The sequence below is a fragment of the Lupinus angustifolius genome, chromosome LG18, assembly GCF_001865875.1.
Source record: "Lupinus angustifolius cultivar Tanjil chromosome LG18, LupAngTanjil_v1.0, whole genome shotgun sequence".
Taxonomy (NCBI): domain Eukaryota; kingdom Viridiplantae; phylum Streptophyta; class Magnoliopsida; order Fabales; family Fabaceae; genus Lupinus; species Lupinus angustifolius.
Genome location: NC_032026.1, coordinates 10,395,384 through 10,418,929, shown reverse-complemented (window position 1 = coordinate 10,418,929; position 23,546 = coordinate 10,395,384). Strand labels below are relative to the sequence as shown.

The window sequence follows — 23,546 nt, the reverse complement described above, 5'->3', positions numbered from 1 at the left end:
GTAACGGTGAAAGAGGATACAATAAGGCGCTGATTTTTGAAGAAAACCCACACACACCCATTCACAACCAATAATCCATTTTATATGTTCCAAAAAATTACAATATCCAAATTTAACAAAGTAATATCAAAAATTATTTTCATTTTTATAAATTTTATTTTTAATTAAGTGTCATTTTTTAATTTGATTGAAACACAAATGTGACAATGTTTCATGTTATCTCCATTTTCACATTGTACACATAAACAAGGATGACATGTCCTATAAAATTCAAACAATGATCATCTTCATTAACGGAGAGACAAATGATTGTTTTTTACTCATATCATATTTTTAATGACAAAAATGTGATTTCATAATAAACAAAAGGATAAAAATATCACTGCATATTGTCTTTTGTGGTATTTGACTCTCCACTAATAGAAACGATCTTTACTCATAAAATTCATATCCACATGTCTAAAACTAATCACATTCCAACAAATAATAAAAAACATATTATTTTCTATTTTTATATTTTTTCTTAATTAATTTACAATTTTTTATTAGATATAACAAAATGTGACACAAAATATTAGTACATGTAATTTCCATCTGTGCACACATATGTAATAATAATGAAATCATGCCAAATAATAAAATTATCTCAGTAAATTATTTTACCCTCTATCAAAAAACAATAACTTAATATAAAATTATGTTACTAAACTTACACTTCATCCTAGTCATCAATTTTATTTATATCCAATAGTTTATATCTACTTACTAATTGAAATCATTGGATTTCCTTAGAATTAATGGCTAAGATAATGAGTAAATTTCAAAAACTTACTCTTAAAGTAGGTGGATCATACTCTAATCTTATTAGCTTGTTATAGATATAGAGAAATAGTGGTATAGAAGATCTTACTTAAAATGAGTTTCTGTTTATAAGAGTAAAATCATAAGCAACAACCATTCTCTATCGGAGGAATCTTGTCTCAAAACCTTTCTTTCTACTGAATAATTAAGTTACAGTTGAACTCAACAGAAACTGAAACAGTTAAAGACCATAGGTACTGAAACGAAACAACAATAAAATCATCATCATCACTCTCTTCTTTATCTCCTTAGTTTTCCCCTTCATGGAGTCCAAAGTGTTGTCATGCGCTTCTACCTTCTTCCAGCCCCCTCAGTTATGCAAGCTGCCGCGGCGTGAGCCCACCGCCGTCTCTTACAATGCTCCTGACGGCAGGAACCTCGTACGGGTGAGGAAGTTGCCTCTGGCGCTGAAGATGGTCATCCTTCAGCCATGTCATGCCTCCGCCGCTGAGGGGAATGATTCCACCGGGTGAGGTCCCTTTCCTCCGTTCTGACTCGGTAGCTCCACCGCGTCACTGTCCTCACTAATGTATTTTCGTTTTTTTTAACAGAGAAGCAAAGGTTGCTCCGGCAGGGTTCTTCGGCAAGTACCCGGATATGGTCACCGGAGTTTTCTTCTTCACGTGGTAACTCACGTGACTGCTATTCTTACACAATAATCTGTGATCGTTTTCATTTTTGTGTTTCTTCGTTTATAACTGTCATGTGTGTACAGACTCAAAAATTGTCACTGGTTTAACTGCGTGAGACTGTGATCTCTTTTTAGAGATAAACTTATGTAGGAGACATTATATTTAAAGATATATTATGTCTTTTCCACTAAATTTTAATGATAATTATAATTTTAATGTGTTATTAATATTTTACTAGTTGTTTTCATATAGATACTCTTAACCCAAGTATTCTTCCTAATGACTGAAATTAGGTGTCTTTTTTCATGCAGGTACTTCTTGAATGTGATTTTTAACATCCTCAATAAAAAGATCTACAACTATTTCACCTATCCATAGTAAGTAACTGCAATTACCATATTTTAGTTGAAGTATAATTTTCATGTCTTAATTTGAATTGGATCCTTAAAATTAATCTCAATCTAATTAATAAGGATATAAGTGTTATTTCATTTTGTCTTTTATTTGTTTTTCATATAATTTATCTCTTTATTATTAGAGATGAGATTCCTCTAAAAAAATATGCAAGATCTCTTAAAAAATACAGCATTTTCTACTTGACTTATACGTCATATTTTAACTTTTTAAGTCTATATTATTGAATTTCTTCTGTTATTTATATTTATATAATTTTCCTTTTTCATGAAACTATATTTGAGTTTACTAATTAATTTTATTTTATTGTGGATACGTTAGATGTTTATAGTAATGAATTTTCTGAGTTAACGCGTACTAATAAGAGCAGTTATATGAGTATATGACCTACAATCTTTGACTTCCTAAAACAAAACAATATTATTTAGTAATTATTATTACTAATGTATAAAGTGAAAAAGTTTCTAATAAATTATTAACAAACTATAAGACTTCTGAAACTCATAACGAATATGGGCTTAATGAGTGGATATCAAACGATTGATCTATATGAGATAATGTGAACCCTATAAGTTAATGCATAAAGAACGGTTAGGATCCTCAAGACACCAAATTACAAATAGTTTTCATCTCTCCCTATCAGAGAGAAAATGAAGGTCTCAAAAGAATTAAGGATTTAGTTAGGAAGGTCATTATACCAAAACCCTCTCAAAAGTTATATTAAAGGAGTAGACCAGAGAACATGGATTCAGGTACGACTTTGTATCATTGTTTTATATTATGTATGAGAATCATGATATTCAAGATCCTAGGATTGATATTTCACCAACCATTAGGAATATCTAACAAATGGTATCAGAACTTTAGGTTCTGAATTTTATGGTTCTCCATTAAAGATGATTTTCTCCCAAATTTTTTTATGAACCATAACTTTTAAATTTGATGATTTTTATGCTTCCACTATTAGTAATGAAAATTGGGTATCTATGAATAATGAATATAACTTTCATTGTGTTTCTGCTTATTTCAATTATGGGTAATTTGTATTATGAATCCTTGCAACATGTGTTAAAGTATATATTCAGATTTATGCATGAATATTGCATTAAGTTTTATGACTTTATTATGCAATATGTATATTATATGTGCATTTAATGTCTTATTGTTGGATATTGACTTTTATCACTTTACAATTTTGCAATTTATTAAAGTATATATATAAGGTATATATATGTTAAGATGTGCTTTTATTTTATACATATACAATCTGAAATTCATGACCTTGTATATATTATGAATTAAAATGTACATATATACATATATAATTGTTTCCAACTTACGGTAGTTGTAATGTCTGAAATTACTAAATAAAGTTAATATATATATATAATGGTTACGTTAATGCTTAAAATTAGACATACTTTACTATGTTAGTATGTGAAAGTGTATATATATAGTGTCAATATATGTTTTAAGATATGCATCATCATATTCAATTAGAATTTTTTGATAATAATTTGCATATATCTTTTTATGCTTTTCATTCTGGATCTACTTGTATTATTTGATTAAGATTGCATCCATTTTTATGTGTTGATATGTATGTAATATATCTTTTCAAATTGGAATTATATTATTGGATTAGATTTGTTAATCATAAAAGATATCAAATCTGAAGGTTTTAATTTCAATATCATAATTTTTTTTATAATGAACCCATTGTAAGACTGAGATTACAACTAAAATGGGGGTGAATTAATTGACTAGAAATTATCACCACTTTTTCTGCAAAATGAAGAGTTAAAGTACAGCGGATAATATTATAGAAAATAAACAATAATAAATCAAAGAGGTAAGGGAGAAGAGAGTACACAGATGTTTTATATTGGTTCACCTTCTTGTCCACCGAAGGCTATGTCCAGTACTCTTGCACCACAAGAGATTTTCCATTAAATATTATGAGTTGTAATTATAATATCTCACCCCGAGATCTCTATGTACCTTACACACTCACTAATACTTATATCCTTGGAAAATACCTTTCCAAGTAACTATATCCTCTTTCTATTCACACCCTTGTGAAAGAAAGTAATTACAATGAATGAAGAATTACAATGATGGCTTGGATTGCCTTTACAAGTATGAAATATAATAACACTTGCAATTCAATCAACTATTTTGTATACTTAGTAATAATGCTCTTTAAGTTTACAAAACTTTGAAACACTTTACTTCAAGCAACTCAGAAAAATAACTTTGAAAGTTTGAGTTCAAGTTGCTAGAAGTGCAGAAAACTATTTCAGATAAGTGTATGAAAGTTGTGAGAAAAGTGTGAAAGAGTTATGAAAGAGTTGTTAAATGATTGTGAGTTCTAAGGCCTTTAAATAGGCTTTCCAATCAGTTATTGTGCCTTTATGAAAGAGTAGGAAATGTTTGGAATGAAGGCATTTCGTTTGAGATGAAAACCCTTAAGTTTCAAATCTGAAAAACTGATGTAACAACTCTCAGTAACTGATTACATCAAGTGGGTAATCGGTTACTCAAACTTTCTGTCCAACAATGAATTAAAATTCACTTAGAGTAATCGGTTACTCCAATTCAAATTTTGTTGGATAACTGATTCTCACTCATGTAATCTGTTACTCAAATTTCACTAACCTATTACATGGTATTTTGAAAAATGTTTTCATTTAAAACTTGAAGTGTTTCAATTTCTTTTAAAATATTTTGAGCATTACTACTTTGGTATATTAAAGAGTATAAGATAGAAGTACTTATTTAGACTTAGACTAATTGTCTTGAATCTTTAATATTATTGGTCTTCATAAGTAATCTTCATTTTCTTCTTTTTGGTGATGTTGGTGTCTTCATCAAAACCTTACCAAGGTCAGGAGCAAAGATCTTCTTCACACCCATATTGTTTTCCTTTTGTCTGGTAATTATTTTTAAATTAATTCATGCAATATGTTGCCAAAATAACCTTTATTGTGGAAATTGATTAAGATTATACAGGTGAGTATGAGATTATTTATGCGAATTGTGTTCGGTCCAAAGGAAGATACAATCTGGCCAAGTAATAACATATATGTGATGATAAATAAGTAACAATTATAAAGCTTTTTCATGTGAGTAATAGTCCGTCGAAAGAAAGATACAATCTGGCCAAGTAATAACATATATGTGAGTAATAAGTAACAATTAATTTCTCTGTCCAAAGACTAGAAATTGATGTTGTGCTAGGTATCTTGTGATGGGTCTATTATGTGAACATATCTTGTTTTATATATATTATCTGACTTGTTTGTTTAAATGGTTACAACATGCATGGTTTGTTGCATTGATTGGTGGTTGATTTCATTATTAATGGTTGCTATTTTTTAAGCATTGTTTCTATTTGGACTATGTGTCCTACCATGTTTAGTTATGTATAAAATGGTAATATTTTTTTTATGAAAAATTCAAAAGGATATTTTGTTTACTCAGTCTTTGTGATGAGAATGATGCAACACTACCAATAGACAATAATGGTTATACATGGATATAAATGATATATGTTTTGGATTAAATGTTGAATCAAACTCAACTAAATGGTTTTTTCTTTTAGAAAATAAAATTGTTTGACATTTTAAGTCAATCTATTAAACAAGAAGTCGCCAATGTGACATCTTTTTTTGTAAATTGTTCATAATAAATATCAAAAACTAGTGCATATAGTACTCATGTGAGTATTAATCGGTCCAAAAAATGATTATTATTTGGTCAGATTATATACACATGTGTAATGGTAAACATGTGATTATTATAAAGTTCATATGTGAATGATAAATCAGTCCAAAGAATGATTTATTATTTGACATGCATTATGATTAATGTTTGACCATTACAAACAAGAGTATCATTAGTGATTCATATAAATATCAGGCTAATTGTATGTTTGCATATTATGTGAATAGTGATCGGCCCAAAGGAAGATTACTATTTGGCCCAAATTACAAACATACTTGTAGGAATAAATATGTGATAATCATATGACTTTCTACGTGAATAATAAGTCGGTCCACCGAAATACTTATTGTTTGACATGATTGATTATCAATATTTGATTACTACATTAAGTGTACCACTTACAAGTTAATAGTTTTGTCCAAAGACTAAATATTAATGTTGTGCTAAGTAACTCGTGATGTGTTTCATCATCATTTGAATTTAAATATTAAAGTTTAATGTGACATTAATTGTAAGAATGATTGCCATTCATTTTGTTTTTTACTAGTGCTGCGAATATTTCTGCTCAAATTAAGAACATTTCATTATTGAATGGGACAAACTTTAATGTCTATAAGGAAGCCGTAGAAATTATTCACGGTTGTATGGATTTAGATCTGACAGTTCAGGTGGAGAAATTCATTTATACTATAGAAATCCTCAATGTGGTTAAAATTAAGAAATTGAAACACTCTAACCGAATGTGTCTAATTATCATGAAACACTCTATTCTAGATAGGGCTGGAAACGAGCCGAACCGAGTCGAACCAGAGTTCAGTTCGGTTCAGCTCAAAATTCGACTCGAGTTCGATACGAGTTATTTTTTTAGCTTGAGTTCGGTTTGGTTAAAGTTCGCGAACTGTTCGGCTCGGTTCGATTGGTTCATTTTGACAACTTAAATAGTTAATTAAATTTTTAAAAAAACTACAAAAAGTTTATATATATAAATATAATCATCTTTATCTATACTTCTATACTACTAATAAAGGCAAAACCCAAAATAACTTCCATGAAGTAGTTTATGTTTCCCAATTTCATATTTTATAACTTCTAATTTCATATTTATATATACAAATATTAATAAACATTAGATAACTATCATGGAGTATTTATATATATTTTTATACTAATAGAAATTAGAAAAACATAAAATAACTACCCTTGAAATATTTTATGTTTTCCTACTTTATCTTTTATAATTCCTAATTTCATGTTTATCTATACTAATCTTTTATACTAATAGATAAAGGAAAAATATAAAATAACTTTCATGGAGTAATTCTAACTTCATATTTCTAAATATTATATCTCTCTTAATATAAATTAATGCTTTATTTTTAACTATCACATCAATTCTTAAACCTCATATTTCCACACTGATGTGACTTTTTCAATGGATAAGTGAATTATATTGATTATGACATTAAATTTGAAATGTGAATAAATTATTTAGTCATAACAGTTTACTTTCATTTTTAACTTCCAGAATATATCGCATGATAGTTTTCTTAAATAATATAATATGAAGATAATGTATTCTATATAAAAAAAATAGGAATGCAGGTGACCGGCACGAAGTGCCGAAACTGTATCTAACTCGAGTTTGGTTCGTTTATCTAACGAGCTCAATTTCCAGCTCAAGTTTGACTCATTTGGCTCATGAACCAAGTTTATCGAGCTAAATAACGAATCGAGTTTTGAACGAATACCGAGTTGGTTCGGTTCATTGTCAGCCCTAATTCTAGAAGCGTTTTAGGGCTTTATTTCTGAGGGTCGGAGTGCAAGAAAGTTCCTTGAATAAATAAAACCATACTTTGCAAAAAAAATGAAAAGGCGATGACGAGTAGCCTTTTAGCTAAACTCATATCCATTAAGTATAAAGGCAAAGGGAACACAAGGGAATACATTATGGAGATGTCTAATCTCACATCAAAACTCAAGTCACTTAAGTTAAAGTTTGGTGATGACTTGCTCATCCACTTGGTTTTGATTTTGCTTCTTGCATACTTTGGGCCATTCAAAGTGAGCTATAACACTCATAAGGAAAAATTCTCTCTCAATAAGTTTATATCTCACTGTGTGCATGATAAAGAGAGGATGCAGAGAGATAAGACTGAAAATGCTCATTTGACTATGACCTCTTAGAATAAGAAAAGAAAGAACAATAAGGATATTGTGAAAGGGTTATTTGTGTTTTCCTCAGAGAATGTGGAATTGTTCTACATTACACTATGCTAGGCAAACCTAGTATGAAGAGTGTTGTTGAACGATTAAACCGAACTCTTAAGGATATGGTGAGAAGTATGATTATTCGTTCTTCTTTACTAGAGTCTCTTTGGGTGAAAGCTTTAAAGACCACAATTTACATCCTTTATAAGGTGCTAAGTAAAACGGTTAACAAAACCCCATATGAGCTTTGGAATAATAAAATACCAAGCTTAAAACACTCGCACATTTGGGGTTTTCCAGCTGAGGCGCAACCTTATAGGCCGCATGAAAGGAAACTAGACTCAAGAATTGTTAGCTGTTATTTTTTTGGCTATGTTGAACCCTCCCGGAGTTATAAATTTATGATCCCACTTCAAGACTTTTTTTTAGACGGGAAATGCAATATTTCTTGAGGAAGTTGATTTTGGGAAGGAAGAGTACATAAGGAATGTTGTCTTTGAGTAAGAACATGTCATTATTGGTGAATAAGTTCTTGTGCTTATTACCATTCAAGGAATAAATTCAGTAATAGAAGATAATGTTCAGAATACTGTCCCTAATAATATTCCAGAGCAAGACAACAATGAGGTTCTCTCTCAATTACTTATAGAACAAATTCAACAACCTCAAGAAGTAAAAGTGTCATTAAGAAGATCCACTAGAGATAGGAGAAGTGCAATTCCTGATTATTATATTGTATTTCTTCAAGAACATGAGGATGACATTGGGTTAATAGAAAATAATCCATTGTTGTCAAGCCATGAAAAGTTCTAACTCTCAAAAGTGGATCAATGCCATGAAGGATGAGATGAAGTCTATGCATGATAATGACGTTTGGGATCTTGTCGAATTACCTGAAGGTGCGAAACTTATTGGTTGCAAATAGATATTTAAAACCAAGATGGATTTGAATGGTAATATTGACAGATATAAAGCTCGTTTAGTCGTTAAAAGCTTCACTTAGAAAGAAGACATTGATTATAAAGAAACCTTCTCTCCAGTATCTTCCAAGGATTCTTTTAGAATAATATTAGCACCACTGGCTCATATTGATTTAGAGCTACATCAGATGGATGTTAAGACTGCATTTTTAAATGATGACATTAAAGAAACGATCTATATGGTACAACCAGATAACTTTGTGTCAGTTGACCCAAAGTCAATGGTATGCAAATTAAAGAAATTCATCTATGGCCTTAAACAAACTTCTCGTCAATGGAATCATAAGTTTCATCAAGTTATTACCTCGTATAGTTTTGAGGGAAATAAAGTTGATGATTGTGTATACCACATATTCGGTGGGAGTAACTTTATATTTCTGGTATTATATATCAATGATATACTGCTTGCCTACAGTAATATAGGACTATTGAATTAGACCAAGAGATTTCTGACGAAAAATTTCGGAATGAAAGATCTTGGGGAAGCTTCTTTTGTATTAGGTATTCAGATACTAAGAGATCACTCTCAAGATATCCTAAGGTTGTCACAAGAAAGCTATATAGATAAATGCCTACATAGATTTGGCATGGAAGAAAGTAAACTAGAGGATACCCGTATAACTAAGGAAGACAAGTTTAGTCTCGAACAGTGCCCCAAAAATTGACCTTGAAAGATACGAGATGCAAAATATTCATTATGCTTCTGTAGCAGGAAGTCTAATGTATGCTCAAATTTGCACATGTCCTGATATAGCGTTTGTCATGGGATTTTTGGAAAGATATTTGAGCAATCTTGTAATGCATCACTATAAAGCATTCAAACGTATTATGCGTTACTTAAAGAGAACTAAGGAGTACATGCTCACTTTTTGGATGTCTGAGAATTTAGAGATCATTGGGTACTCTGACTCTGATTTTTATGTGTCTAGACAATAGACACTCCACTTCTGGATATATGTTTATCTTGGTTGAAGGTGCTATCTCTTGGAAGTCTGTTAAACAGAGGCTCATAGCTCCTTTAACCATGGTTTCAGAGTTTATGGTTTGTTTTGAAACATCATACCATGACATATGGTTGCGGAAATTTTGTCACTGACTTACGTGTGGCTGATGGTATTAAAAGACCACCGAGAATTTATTGTGACACTAAGTTCGCAGTTCTTTACTCCAACAATAATAGGAGATCTACAAAGTCAAATTTTATTGACATCAAGTTTTTGGTTGTTAAAGAATGTGTTCAAAATAGACAAATTTTCATAGAACATATAGGGACAAATTTTATGCTAGTTGATCCACTGGCTAAAGGTTTGGTACTTAAAGTCTTTCATTAGCATATTTCTCATATGAGTATTGCTCCTTAGGATACCTTAGTTCAGTGAGAGTCTTTATGTTTTATTATTTATTTTGGACGTCATATATAGTTTTATACATAATAAAATTGATGGTTTATTGTTCTATTTTGAACTTGTGTATTGTAACCATTGTGTTATAATTAAAGACATTGGATTGATATCACTAAAGAATAAAAAATGACTAGTTGGAAATAGACATGTTTAAGATCACATTGTATGAAATTTCCATGTCACTCATCCATATTTGGTCTATGTCATTTAGTATATTGGTATGGTGATCATTGTGGTCAAGTCACGTGTGAATGTGATGAGGACCGTGATGGTTCCATGGTTGATATAAGAGTTGAACCAGATTATATTAAGGAAAAGTTTAAATATAAATAGCATACAGATGCACGCCTAAAGAATTTTTGATGTAATTGTATCAGGAAAAATATGAAGTACAAGTGAGAGATTGTTAGAAATTCATAATTTCTAATTAAGGTGGACATCATATATTTAATACAATTATATCAACTAATTATTTTAAGGTTACAAAACAAGTGATCAAATTACTGACAAATATATTTTATTATAAAACAATTACTTATATAACTGAAAGCATTAAATGATTACAAATATATTTTATTATAAACCAAGATTAGTAGCTTCAATCGTGATATATATACCAACGAGTATTGTTTAAAGTGGTGTATGATTGATTTCCATTAAGCAAAGTCTCGAATTCGAGTCTTGTAGATGGAAAAAATATTCGTTGGGAGAGTTAGTCTCACATACTTATGGATGTTCTCAGTTCGGACGTGATTACGTCCAATGCAAAAATATTTGTGGGAAATCAAAAAAAAAATCAGGATATATTCGTTGAAAAAAGTAGATGTTGTTGTTATTTGATAGAAGTTATAATAAAATTATAAAATAATATATGAGACATAAATAAAAATTGAAATTTGGTAGATGATGGAGATACTCTAACATACCCTTATCGTAAACGTCTTGGTACTCTCAAGAACACAACAATGATATCCATGGTATGGTAGTGTTTCGCTTCTGAACTTATGCTCCACAATCCAAAACAAAATGTTAAAATCTAGTTTTGATCTAATCTCCTATGGCAGTTTGTTAAGTTTGGCTTTATACTTACTAACTTCTTAAAATTAATATTTGTTGCTCCACTTAAAAATCATCATTGTTAAATGAAAGTTATAATATCATTAAGGCTAATTCTACATATAATTTGACATACCCTTTTGTAGTAAGATGAAGAATCAATTCCCCTTAGCTATGTAGGATAATCTTTAAAAATGCTATAAAAAATTTGGAAACATAATTTGAAATGTAGAGACTAATTAAGTGGCTAACTTAAAAATGTAGTAAAACTATCATTGGAAACAATTTGTCATGCTTCTTGCCCAATTTATATTTTTTTTCTCGTTACTTATAAGTTTTGAATTTGATTAACTGCGGTTGTATCTGCAGCTTCGTATCGGTGATCCATTTATTCGTGGGGGTAGTTTACTGTTTGGTGAGGTGGACCGTGGGCCTTCCTAAACGTGCTGTAAGTCAACCTTAATATTTCCCACCCCACAATCCAAAAAAAAACAATACTGGTAATTAGTTAAAGAAAATAAAATATCAGATAAATTATCTTTCTTAACCACTAAAATCATGTATGAAGAGATATTTTATTATTTATAATATTATTCTACACTTCCAATGATAAATATGTAACATGGAAGATGGAATATTTCAATTGAAAAATAGCTTATGAATGGTAAATATATGATGATTTTTGTATGGCACGTGACTATTGTTTATGTAGCCTATTGATTCCAACCTGCTGAAATTGCTGATTCCTGTGGCTATGTGTCAAGCATTAGGCCATGTGACCACCAATGTCTCATTTGCAGCTGTTGCTGTTTCTTTCACACATACCATTAAAGGTGATAATAAAACGTTTCATAATAATAGTAATAATGTGTACACGAAGATTTAGAAGGAGTACTGTAGAATGTATATATTATACTTGAAACTGTATGTAGTTATGTACTTACTGCATGTTGAGCAAAATTCTTGTTTCAGCTCTTGAGCCATTCTTCAATGCCGCTGCTTCACAATTCATACTTGGACAATCAATACCCATCACTTTATGGCTATCATTGGCTCCGGTTGTCATTGGTAACACCTCATTCATTTAAGTCATATGATTAATCTACATTCACTTTTAATACAAATGAATAACAAGTGATTTATAGATTATGTATCAAGTGATTTATAGATTATGTATCAATTTTTATAATAATAGTACATAATTATTACACTCTTTTTCTAATTTGCATAAAACTTTTTATATTTTTTTATAAACAAATATTAGTATGTTAGTATTTATAATAAGTACTTTCAACCTCCTTATCATTTCATTCATTAAATCATTCAACTTAATTAGGTTCATTGTGAAATTTTCTAAGTCATATGTGAGACAAAGATGAGGCATTTATATATCATAAGAAAATAAATAAAATTTGTACCTCAAAATTAAATTAGATGAATATGAGAATTTAAAGTAAATCATGAACGCTATCTATTATACAAAAAAATTAATTATGTAAAATAATTTAGAGTAATGTTTCAATAAAAAAAAGGTCTCTTGAAAAAATGTGAGGATGTGATATATATATATATATATATATATATATATTTATTGCTTATTTACTTATTGAGATTTGGGTCAAATATACTTTATTTTTATTTTCTAGTCACTTTCTTAATGAGTCTTGAGTGATTTCATGTTTGTCCATATTGACATATACTGATTTTAATTATGCATTAACTATGATAATATAATATAATAATTATTATAATAAATAAAATATTTAACAAATTAATAAGTGAAATGTAATAATTAATAAATGTAAGAGTAAATATGCCTCAGAATAATGATTTTTTTGTATAAAAATAAAATAAGTGAAATTATAAATTACTTATGTAAATGAAAAATTGGACCCCTCATTATGATGAACCATGTCCCGGCGCACTTATCCTACATATACTAAGGTCGACTCTAACATCTTATGACTTCATGAAACATTTTATATAAGAAATTGAAAATTGAGACTCCAAAAATACAAGTAACAAATAGGCCGAGAAATCTAGTCAGTGCAATTTGGCCTAATTTTGAATGTCATCTAATGTACAGGTGTGTCAATAGCATCTTTGAATGAGCTCTCATTCAACTGGGTTGGCTTAATAAGTGCTATGATTTCAAACATTTCCTCGACATACCGGAATATCTATGTGAAAAAAGCCATGGTTATATTATATGCTTCCATGACATTATTTATTTATCTTTGTAGTGCTTATTACTATTGCTCTTTTATGTTATTATTATTAAATAACTCTATCTGCAGATTGATATGGATAGTACCAATATCCATGCATACATTTCCATCATTGCTCTAATTGTCTCCATACCGCCAGCAATAGTTGTGAGTGAAACCTTTCTTAATATCCATAGAAAACTTGATTTGTATTGTGGATCTTATTTTACACATTATTCTTGTTCTCATTTTCAAGTCAATTAAAAAGTTTCATTCAATTAAAAATAAAAAATAGAAATTAATATTTTAATATAATTTTATAAAGTTTGATTAGTTATAAACACAAAGACAAAAAAATTATGGAACAGAGAATCCTTATCCTTATTTATGTTACCACATCTCTAATTCATTCATTAATTAATTCCACAGCTGGAAGGGCCTTCCCTGCTGAAGCATGGCTTCAATAATGCAATTGCTAAAGTAGGTTTGACCAAGTTCATCTCAGACCTCTTTTGGGTTGGGATGTTTTACCACCTCTACAACCAGGTAATTATTTAAAATTGATTTGAACTAAAGTAAAATTAGATATGGCAAAAAAAGCATTGTCTGCGGGTGTGCCTGTATAGTCTGCATTTTTTTGCGGATAGGATATATAAATTTGTCCATTTGCTCGTTTCGTCCGACCTATTTTGCACGCCAAGTTTGTGGGTATTTCCGTTGGGCATGCGGATGGCTCACAGGTGGCTCATAAACATAATTTAAGGAAAAAATAAGAAAATTTTAAATAAGTTATAATGTAATTTGATTTTTAATCCCTAAAAAAATGTAATCTAATATGATTTGTTAAACTTCATATACAATATCAAAAAAATTGTTAATTTTTTATCTTCAACTACTTTATTTAGTTTAATTTCATTTATTATATGTATTGAATATTGGCTAAAAGAAAAAGATGATGAAAAGACTTTCTTGAGCCAAGCAAAAAAGAAGTGGCTAAAGATCATCTTGAAGAAAGAGAGAATTTATAGCCAAGTAAAAAGAAGTGACTATGGTGAAACCAACATTAATGTTCTTTTTCCTTTGGCCATATAATCTTCAAAAGTTTTGACTATAAATAGGAGTGATCCATGTCATTGTAAGACACATCAAATACTTAGCTTAGTGCATATTCTCTCTTCTTGTTCTCTCATTCTAATTGTGTGAGAAATATTTGAGTGAGAGTGAAATTGGGTGTACTTGGACTTTGGAAAGTGAGTGAAACACTTGTAGTTCTCTTTTATCATAGTGAAATAATTCTTGTTGCCCTTTAGCTGTGGACGTAAGCAAATTGCCGAACCCTACATCAAATTCTCGGTGTCATTTTCTCTATTATATTTTCTCCATGGGTATTCTGCTCCAACAAACTAGTATCAGAGCTCGTAGAGCTCTTGCATGTTAAGCCATACGATCTAAAAGAAAATTCTTAGTATGTTATGTGTTCGCAGCATTGTCTGATCTTACACATCAGAAAAGAATTGTTCTTGTTACTAGAAAGGTATAATAGTGAGAAAGTGCATGTCTAGGAAAGTTTTGTCTTAGGAAAGACCTGGTATTTAAGTGTGTCTGTTAAGACCAACCTCTCTTTCCTGTAAACTTTTCTGATGTATGTTCACAGACTACGATATTGTTCCAATATACGGTTATCATGACGAGTGCTAAATTTGATTTGGAGAAAATGATTTCAACCTCTGACGATTGAAGATGAAAGCTCTACAAGTTCATCAAGGCTTGGGCAAAGCCTTGGAAGGTAGAAACAACTTACCAGAGAATCTAACCGAAGACGAGAAGGATGAAAACTTGGAAAAAGCACATAGTGCAAATTTGTTGTGCTTGGGAGATGAAGTTCTACGAGAAGTGTCAGATGAAACTAGAACTATTTCATTATAATTGAAGTTGGAAAGCTTGTACATGACAAAGTCACTCTCCAACAGGCTGCATTTGAAGAAAAGAATATATATTCTTCAAATGCACGAAGGAAAGCCCATAAAAGATCATTTGGATGAATTTAACAAAATTATTCTTGATCTAAAGAATATTGATTTTAAAATTGAAGAAGAAGACCAAGAAATTCTTCTACTATGTTCCCTTCCAATTTCTTACGAGCACTTCATCGATATCATGATGTATGGTCGAGAAGATCTAACCTTGGACAAAGTAAATGTGGCATTGCACTCGAAAGAACTGAATAAAAGAGTATCAGATTCGAGATCTGAAGGCTCGGGTGATAGTCTTCTTGCTAGAAGAAGAACAGAGAGGCGAAATCAATTTGGTGAAAGAGGGAAATCTAGGTCCAAGTCTAAATCAAAACCTAGAAAGTATAAATATTTTCATTGTCACAAGGAGGGACATATAAGAAAGAATTGTCCAGAGCGCAAAGGCAAGGAAAAGATTTATGAATATGGAGATGCAACTGTAGCAAATGGCTATGATAGTGTAGATGCTCTAATAGTCTCAGAGCACGACTCAAAAGATGAATAGATAATTGATTCTGGATGCTCATATCACATGTGTCCTATTAAGGATTGGTTTTTCACTTACCAACTCTTAGATGGGGCAAGGTCCTTTTGGGAAATAATGCTCCCTGCAAGGTCATCGACATCCGCACAATTAGAATCAAGATGTTCGACAAAATTGTAAGGACGTTGACAGATGTAAGGCATGTTCCAGAATTGAAGAAAAATCTAATTTCCTTGAGAACACTAGATTCAAAAGGTTATAGCTACAAAGGTGAAGGTGGAGCTATAAGAATATCTAAAGATGTTATGGTTCAGGCGCCATGGTTGTAATGAAAGGAAAGAAAGAGAATAGTCTCTATATGTTACAAGAAAACACAATCACGGGTGTTGATGTTGTCACCTCAACATCTGATTCTGATGTCACTAAACTATGACATCCAAGAATGGGTCATGTTAGTGAAAGAGGTCTATCCGAGTTGGCCAAAAAAGGATTACTATGCAGTCAACAAGTCGGGAAGGTAGACTTTTGTGAACATTGTGTTTTCGGAAAAAATGTCAGATAAAATTCAATGTTGCAGTTCATTGAACAAGAGGCACATTGGATTATGTATATTTTGACTTGTGGGGTCCTTCTCATGGTGGTAATAGATTCATGTTAACATTCATTGATGACTATTCAAGGAAAGTGTGGATCTTCATTTTGAAATACAAAAGTGAAGCATTTGTCAAGTTCAAACAATGGAAAACCTTGATCGAAAAGCAAACCGGGAGAAAGATCAAGAGACTGAGAATTGACAATGGTCTAGAAATATGCAGCAGAGAATTCGGAAATTTTTGCAAAGATCACGATATTATGAGACATTATACTGTGAGGCACACTCCACAACAAAATGGACTTGCAGAATGAATGAGCATAACCTTACTTGAAATGACAAGAGGTATGTTGTCAAATACTGGATTGCCAAAAGAATTTTGGGCGGAAGCTGTCAGTACAGCTTGTTACTTGATCAATAGATGTTCATCAACAACCATTGGTTTTAAAACTCCAGAAGAGATGTGGTCGGGTATTCTGGCAAATTATGAAAATTTGAGGATATTTGGTTGTCCTGCATATGCTCATAACAAAGAAGAAAAACTTGATGCAAGAGCACTGAAATGCATTTTTCTTGGATATCCTGATGGTGTGAAAGGATATAAGTTATGGTGGTGGTGGCCAGAGAAAAGAAAGTGCTTTATTAGTAGAGATGTTACTTTTAATGAAGCTGGAATGCTAAAGTCTTTATAGAGTCATCAAGTGAAATGAAGATCCTAATATCTTGGAGAATGTGGAGTTTGAGGTGGAACCAACAAAAGAAAATACATTTTATCAAGAAGAAGAAGTCCATGATGCATGTGTTGATACTGATATTTTCCAATTACAACATAATCATTTGACTAGGGACAGGCAAATGAGACATATAAAACCTCCAGAAAAGTATAGCTAAGCTGATCTGGTGTCATACGCTCTAAATGTTGTTGATGATATCAGTAATTGTGAACCACAGTCGTATGAAGAAGCTATCAACAACAAAGAAGCTTTCAAATGGATTTTTGCCTTGATAGAGGAAATTGTCTCTCTTCATAAGAATCATACTTGGGTTCTTGTGAAGTGGCCGAAGACTCAAAAGATTGTTGGATGCAAATGGGTCTTTAAGAAGAATGAAGGAATCTCTGATGTTGAAGATGCAAGATTCAAGACGCGATTAGTGGCCAAAGGTTTTACACAAAGAGAATACATTGATTTCAATGAAGTTTTTTCTCCTGTGGTAAAACATAGCCCTATTCACACCCTACTTGCAATTGTAGCTCACTTTGATCTAGAACTTGAGCAACTAGATATCAAAACGGCATTCTTGCATGGTGAGTTGGGGGAACAAATTTACATGAAACAACCTGAAGGATTTGAAGTTCAAGGGATGAAAGATCATGTTTGCTTGCTGAAGAAATCTGTATATGACCTAAAGCAATCTTCCAAGCAATGGTATCGACGATTTGACACCTTCATGCTTGAAAATAGATATTCCAGAAGTGAACATGATAGTTGCGTCTACTACAAGAAGTTTGAAAATAAGTCATTCATATATTTGCTTTTATATATTGATGACATGTTGATCGCATGTAAGAGCATGTCAGAAATTAGAAACTTGAAAGCTCAATTGAGCTCAGAGTTTGAAATGAAGGACTTAGGAGCTGGAAAGAATATTCTGGGAATGGAGATTCAGAGGAATAGAAAAGAGGGGACACTCTTTCTGTCACAAAAGAAGTACATTAAGAAAGTGTTGGAACGCTTTGACATGCATTATGCTAAACTAGTCACTACTCCATTGATGACTCATTTCAAACTTCCAAAATTACTACTCCATTGGCGACTCATTGCAAACTTTCAATGACCTTGTGTCCACAAAATGAGAATGAAAAAGGAGATGTCAAGTGTACCTTATGCTAGTGTGGTTGGCAGTCTCATGTATGACATGGTATGCACTAGACCAGATATTGCTCATGGAGTAAGTCTGGTAAGCAGATATATGGCAAATCCTGGTAAAGTTCACTGGAAGGCTGTGAAGTGGATTATGCGCTACCTGAAAGGTACCACAAATATATGGATTTTGTATGGTAAAGTCAAAGATGTTGGAAACAAGATCACTGGATATATTGACTTGGATTATGCTGGAGATCTAGATAAGCGAAGATCACTCACCGGATATGTCTTTACAATGTGTGGTTGGACTATTAGTTGGAAAGCAACACTACAATCAATTGTTGCTTTGTCTACAACTGAAGCAGAGTATATTGCATTAACAGAAGTTGCAAAGGAAGCCATTTGGGAGAAAGGTCTAATTGAAGAGTTGGGTATACAACTTGAAGAAACAACCATTTATTGTGATAGTCAAAGTGCTATACATCTGACAAAGAATTCAATGTATCATGAAAGAACTAAGCATATTGATGTTCTGATGCACTTTATCAGAGACATAGTGGAGATAGGAGTTGTTAGAGTAGAGAAAATACTCACTGCAAATAATCTGGCGGACATGATGATGAAGTCAGTTTCAACTACCAAGTTCAGACATTGTCTGGACTTGATTAATGTTCAGAATCTCTAGTGAGCATGAAGAAGAGTAGCAGGAGAATAACTATGATAGTATTTTAGCCAATGTGAAGATTTATTGAATATTAGCTAAAAGAAAAAGATGATGAAAATACTTTCTTGAACCAAACAAAAAAGAAGTGGCTAAAGATTATCTTGAAGAAAGAGAGAATTTCTAGCCAAGTAAAAAGAAGTGGCTATGATGAAACCAACATTAATATTCTTTTCCCTTTGGTCACATAATCTTCAAGAGCTTTGGTTATAAATATGAGTGGTTCATGTCATTATAAGACACACCAAATACTTAGCTTAGTGCATATTCTCTCTTCTTGTTCTCTCGTTCTAATTGTGTGAGAAATATTTGAGTGAGAGTGAAATTGGGTGTACTTGAGTTTTGGGAAATGGGTGAAACACTTGTAGTTTTCTTTTATCATAGTGAAATAATCATTGTTGCTCTTCAGCTGTGGACATAGGCAAATTGTCGAATCACGTTATATGGTGTTATTTTTTCTATTATATTTTCTCCATGGGTATTCCGTCCAACAATTTGAATTTTTTTATTTTTTTTAATTATTCAACTATGCTCGCGGATGGCCAGCAAGTTCTTTAGTCCATTTTAAAACAGACAGGGCATTAAATTTTGTCCATTAAAATAATGTGGTCATGCCCACAACCGCTTAAAATTTTGCGAGGATTCGCGGATGCAGACTAAACAGGCAGGGCGGCCCATTTTGCTATTTTTAAGTAACATAAATTGTTATAGTTCATTTATGTGTTTGAAGCACTTTTATGTGAAAGTGGTAATAAATAAATTGTTAGATTTACATTTTTGCATCAACAGATGGCCATCAATACACTGGAAAGAGTGGCACCTCTTAGTCATGCAGTTGGCAACGTACTGAAACGTGTATTTGTGATCGGATTTTCAATCATAATCTTTGGTATATATTGTTTTTTTCCATACTATTTGTGCCTGCTTGTACTTCAATTTCCATGAGAGTATATTTATTTATTGTGTTTCATTCACCCCTTGAAGGTAGAGTAATGTGTTAAAATATATTTAGATTATAGAAAATTATTTTATTTTAATTAGATTGATTTTATTTTAATTTATGTATAATTTAATTTTGTTTGGTTAGTTATTGATTTAGTTGTTATTATTTTATCGTTTATAATAATTTTTACCTATATAATAACTTGTTTGGACTCATCTAAGTTTGACCAATTTTTATTATCCTAAACTTTTAGGTTGTATCAAAGTGATTTCATCCTAAATATTTACATTATGTCAGAGTTCTTTCAATTCATCCTTTGTGACTTACCCTATCAGTATTCTCCTATTGAAGTATAGAAAAATGTAAACTCGATTAGTCATATTTCTTTGTCATGTCATCTTCTCGTTACTATTTATTCTTTTTTTCCTCAATGTCGAACATCCATGTTACATACAACAATATAGAAATCCACAAACATTTTTCTAATATATATATATATGATAATTGTACCAATGTGTTTTATTCTCAATAACGTTCATTTTGATGGTATCTTTTCTCCAAATAACAAATTATGTTAGTGGTGATTTATTTTTTTATCGACGGTTATTATAACAGTGATACTAGTGATTTCTCTTTCAATAATGATCATTTTGGAGGTGTATTGTCTCCCGATGATGGATTATATCGAATTATTTTCTCATTAGTGAGGAATATTATGTGCTGATTATACTTGCAAATTTCACATTTATAATACATTTCTAATGATTTTATGGAATCATATAATTAGTTGCTTATTTACATTTATAAATGGATAATTTGTAAGAAGTTTAAAGCTTATTAAACTTTAGCTTGAATGAGCCTCTTAGAATATATTTAGATTGATAAAACATTATCTTATATATGATTTAGTTAGTTTCATTTTTATTTGAATTTATCTATAGTTTACGTTTATCCTATTAGTTTTTATTTGAATCATTATTATCATATCATTTATAACAATTTTTGTGTATCTAATAAATTATTTAGACTAACTCATAATTTAGTTTGATTAATCTTTATCAGCATAAATTTCTGCATGAGAATCTAACATTCTCACTAACAATTCTTATGCTTCACATAGGTAACAAGCTTTCCACCCAAACTGGCATAGGAACAGCCATTGCTATTGCAGGTGTGGCAATCTACTCGGTCATCAAAACCAGGTTGGAGGAAGAGAAGCGAGTGAGTCTTTGTTTCAATTGATTTATACCACAACTGCATGCTAAATTGGTTGAAACTTAAAAGCTTTTTGGTGCATTAGCAAGGCAAATATAAACAACTCTATGATATGTATAGTTTCATTCTTCTAGCAAACAATAGTATTTTTCAATTATTTTGGCTCCTATATCCTTCCAACATTAAACAATAATTAACACACTTTTTCTTTATTGTCTTCTCAGCAAGCGAAAGCAGAATAAGAGGAGGCCTCAACTTGGATGATTTCTTGCATTATAAAGCATCTCAAATTTTCTATTTTTTTGGTTGTCAAATAAGTTCTCTCATCTATTTACTATATAACAAAAAAAACTCATATAGGGACATATGTCAATATTTTATGCAAAGTTTGCTTTTTAGGGACACATGTCAATACATCATGCAAAGTTTCCCTTCCAAAATTTCATCACCTCATACTATACAACCTTACACACATGATTAAAACTATTTTTTACTATTTGTTTAAAAATATAAACATAATGACTCACTAAATAAATAATAAATATATAACAACAAAACTCATAGGGACACATGTCAATACATTATGCAAAGTTTTCTTATTAGGGACACATGTCAATGCCTCATGCAAAGTTTCCCCTCCAAAAGTTCATCATCTCTTACTATACAACCTTACACACACGAATAAAACAATCTTTTACTATTTGTTTAAAAATATAAACATAAAAACTCCTATAGGGCCACATGTCAATATTTTATACAAAGTTTGCTTTTTAGGGACACATGTCAATACCTCATGCAAAGTTTCCCTTCCAAAATTTCATCACTTCATACTATACAACCATACACACATGATTAAAACTATTTTTTACTATTTGTTTAAAAATATAAACATAATGACTCATTAAATAAATAATAAATATATAACAACAAAACTCATAAGGACACATGTCAATACCTTATGCAAAGTTTTCTTCTTAGGGACACATGTCAATACCTCATGCAAAGTTTTCCCTCCAAAAGTTCATCATCTCTTACTATACAACCTTACACACGAATAAAACAATCTTTTACTATTTGTTTAAAAATATAAACATAATGACTCATTAAATAAATAATAAAGGAGAGACAAAATGTTGTGTACGTTTTCTCACAATTGTTCTGGTTGCAGTTTCCTTAGGGTGTCTCTTCCTTTCTCAACACATTTATCATCTTCAACTCTCAAACTCACTTACAACTATTCTTTTAATTTATGTTTCTGTTGACAGTCGGTTGATATACTTTATATTATTTTATCAAATTGTGATCAACAAATTTATCATCTTCAACTTTTAAAACCAACTCATAAGTATGATATAACTTAAATTGTGATCAACTTTTATTTTTATATTCTTTCAATTTTTTCTTCATTTGTGGTAGATATAACTTCTTCGTCATATAAATTTCACATATTTTATTTAACAAATCTATCATCTTCTACTCTCAAACTCACTCACATGTATGGAAATGAGAAGAAGATTTCTAAGAAACAATATGCCAATATTAATGAAATTAATATTCGGAGAAATATATTATCACATCACAATAGCTCATCAAATCATTCCTTATAAAAAATAAGATAAAACAATAGTAGTAAAATTAATACACAAAGATTTGAAATATTATTAGTATATTTCAAGCTATAAATTAATACAGGTACACATAAGATCAATTATAAAATCAAGAAATTGTATATAAATTGAATACTATAAAATATAATGAGTCACAATTTGAAATTAATATAATAATAGTCTTATTTTTATTAAAATTATTGAAAAACTATGTCCTTGATTTGATTTTATTGTGATGTTGTGATTATATAATTGATTCTTTTACCTCTATTTTCTTAAAAATAACCATAAGATTTACAAAGTTGTATGTATTATAACGCATATTTGTTTTATATTTTGTTTGACTTATTTTTATTCTTCAATTTTAGGCAACACTCATTATAAATATATTTTGTTTCAGATTTAGTGTTTGCTTCTAATATTACAATGTTACTTTTACAATATTAAGATAGTAATAATGATAAGTATAACATAAATAGAATATTAAAGATATTATATTAAGAAGATTAAAAATCTTAACAAATTTTGAATATATATTAATATAACATATGATAATATAACGGATGAGAATTTTCAAAATATTTAATTACTATCATTATATTATTTAATTAAAAGATAAT

General features: G+C 30.6%; 1 protein-coding gene across 1 annotated transcript; it reads left to right on the top strand.

Annotated features, from left to right (window-relative positions):
• Window positions 961-21,674, top strand: LOC109332639 (triose phosphate/phosphate translocator, chloroplastic-like). The gene is made up of 12 exons (XM_019567650.1): window positions 961-1,330; window positions 1,413-1,487; window positions 1,805-1,870; window positions 11,650-11,728; window positions 11,993-12,113; window positions 12,253-12,348; window positions 13,367-13,479; window positions 13,578-13,655; window positions 13,917-14,033; window positions 19,951-20,050; window positions 21,225-21,325; window positions 21,544-21,674. The coding sequence occupies exons 1-12, from the start codon at window positions 1,125-1,127 to the stop codon at window positions 21,559-21,561; spliced, it is 1,170 nt and encodes a 389-aa protein (XP_019423195.1). The 5' UTR covers window positions 961-1,124; the 3' UTR covers window positions 21,562-21,674.

Coding starts and splice junctions, on each gene's coding strand:
- LOC109332639 (XM_019567650.1), top strand. CDS start 1,125: ATGGAGTCCAAAGTGTTGTCATGCGCTTCTACCTTCTTCCAGCCCCCT. Junction 1,331..1,412: donor GAGGGGAATGATTCCACCGG/GTGAGGTCCCTT, acceptor TTTTTTTAACAG/AGAAGCAAAGGTTGCTCCGG. Junction 14,034..19,950: donor TTTACCACCTCTACAACCAG/GTAATTATTTAA, acceptor TTGCATCAACAG/ATGGCCATCAATACACTGGA.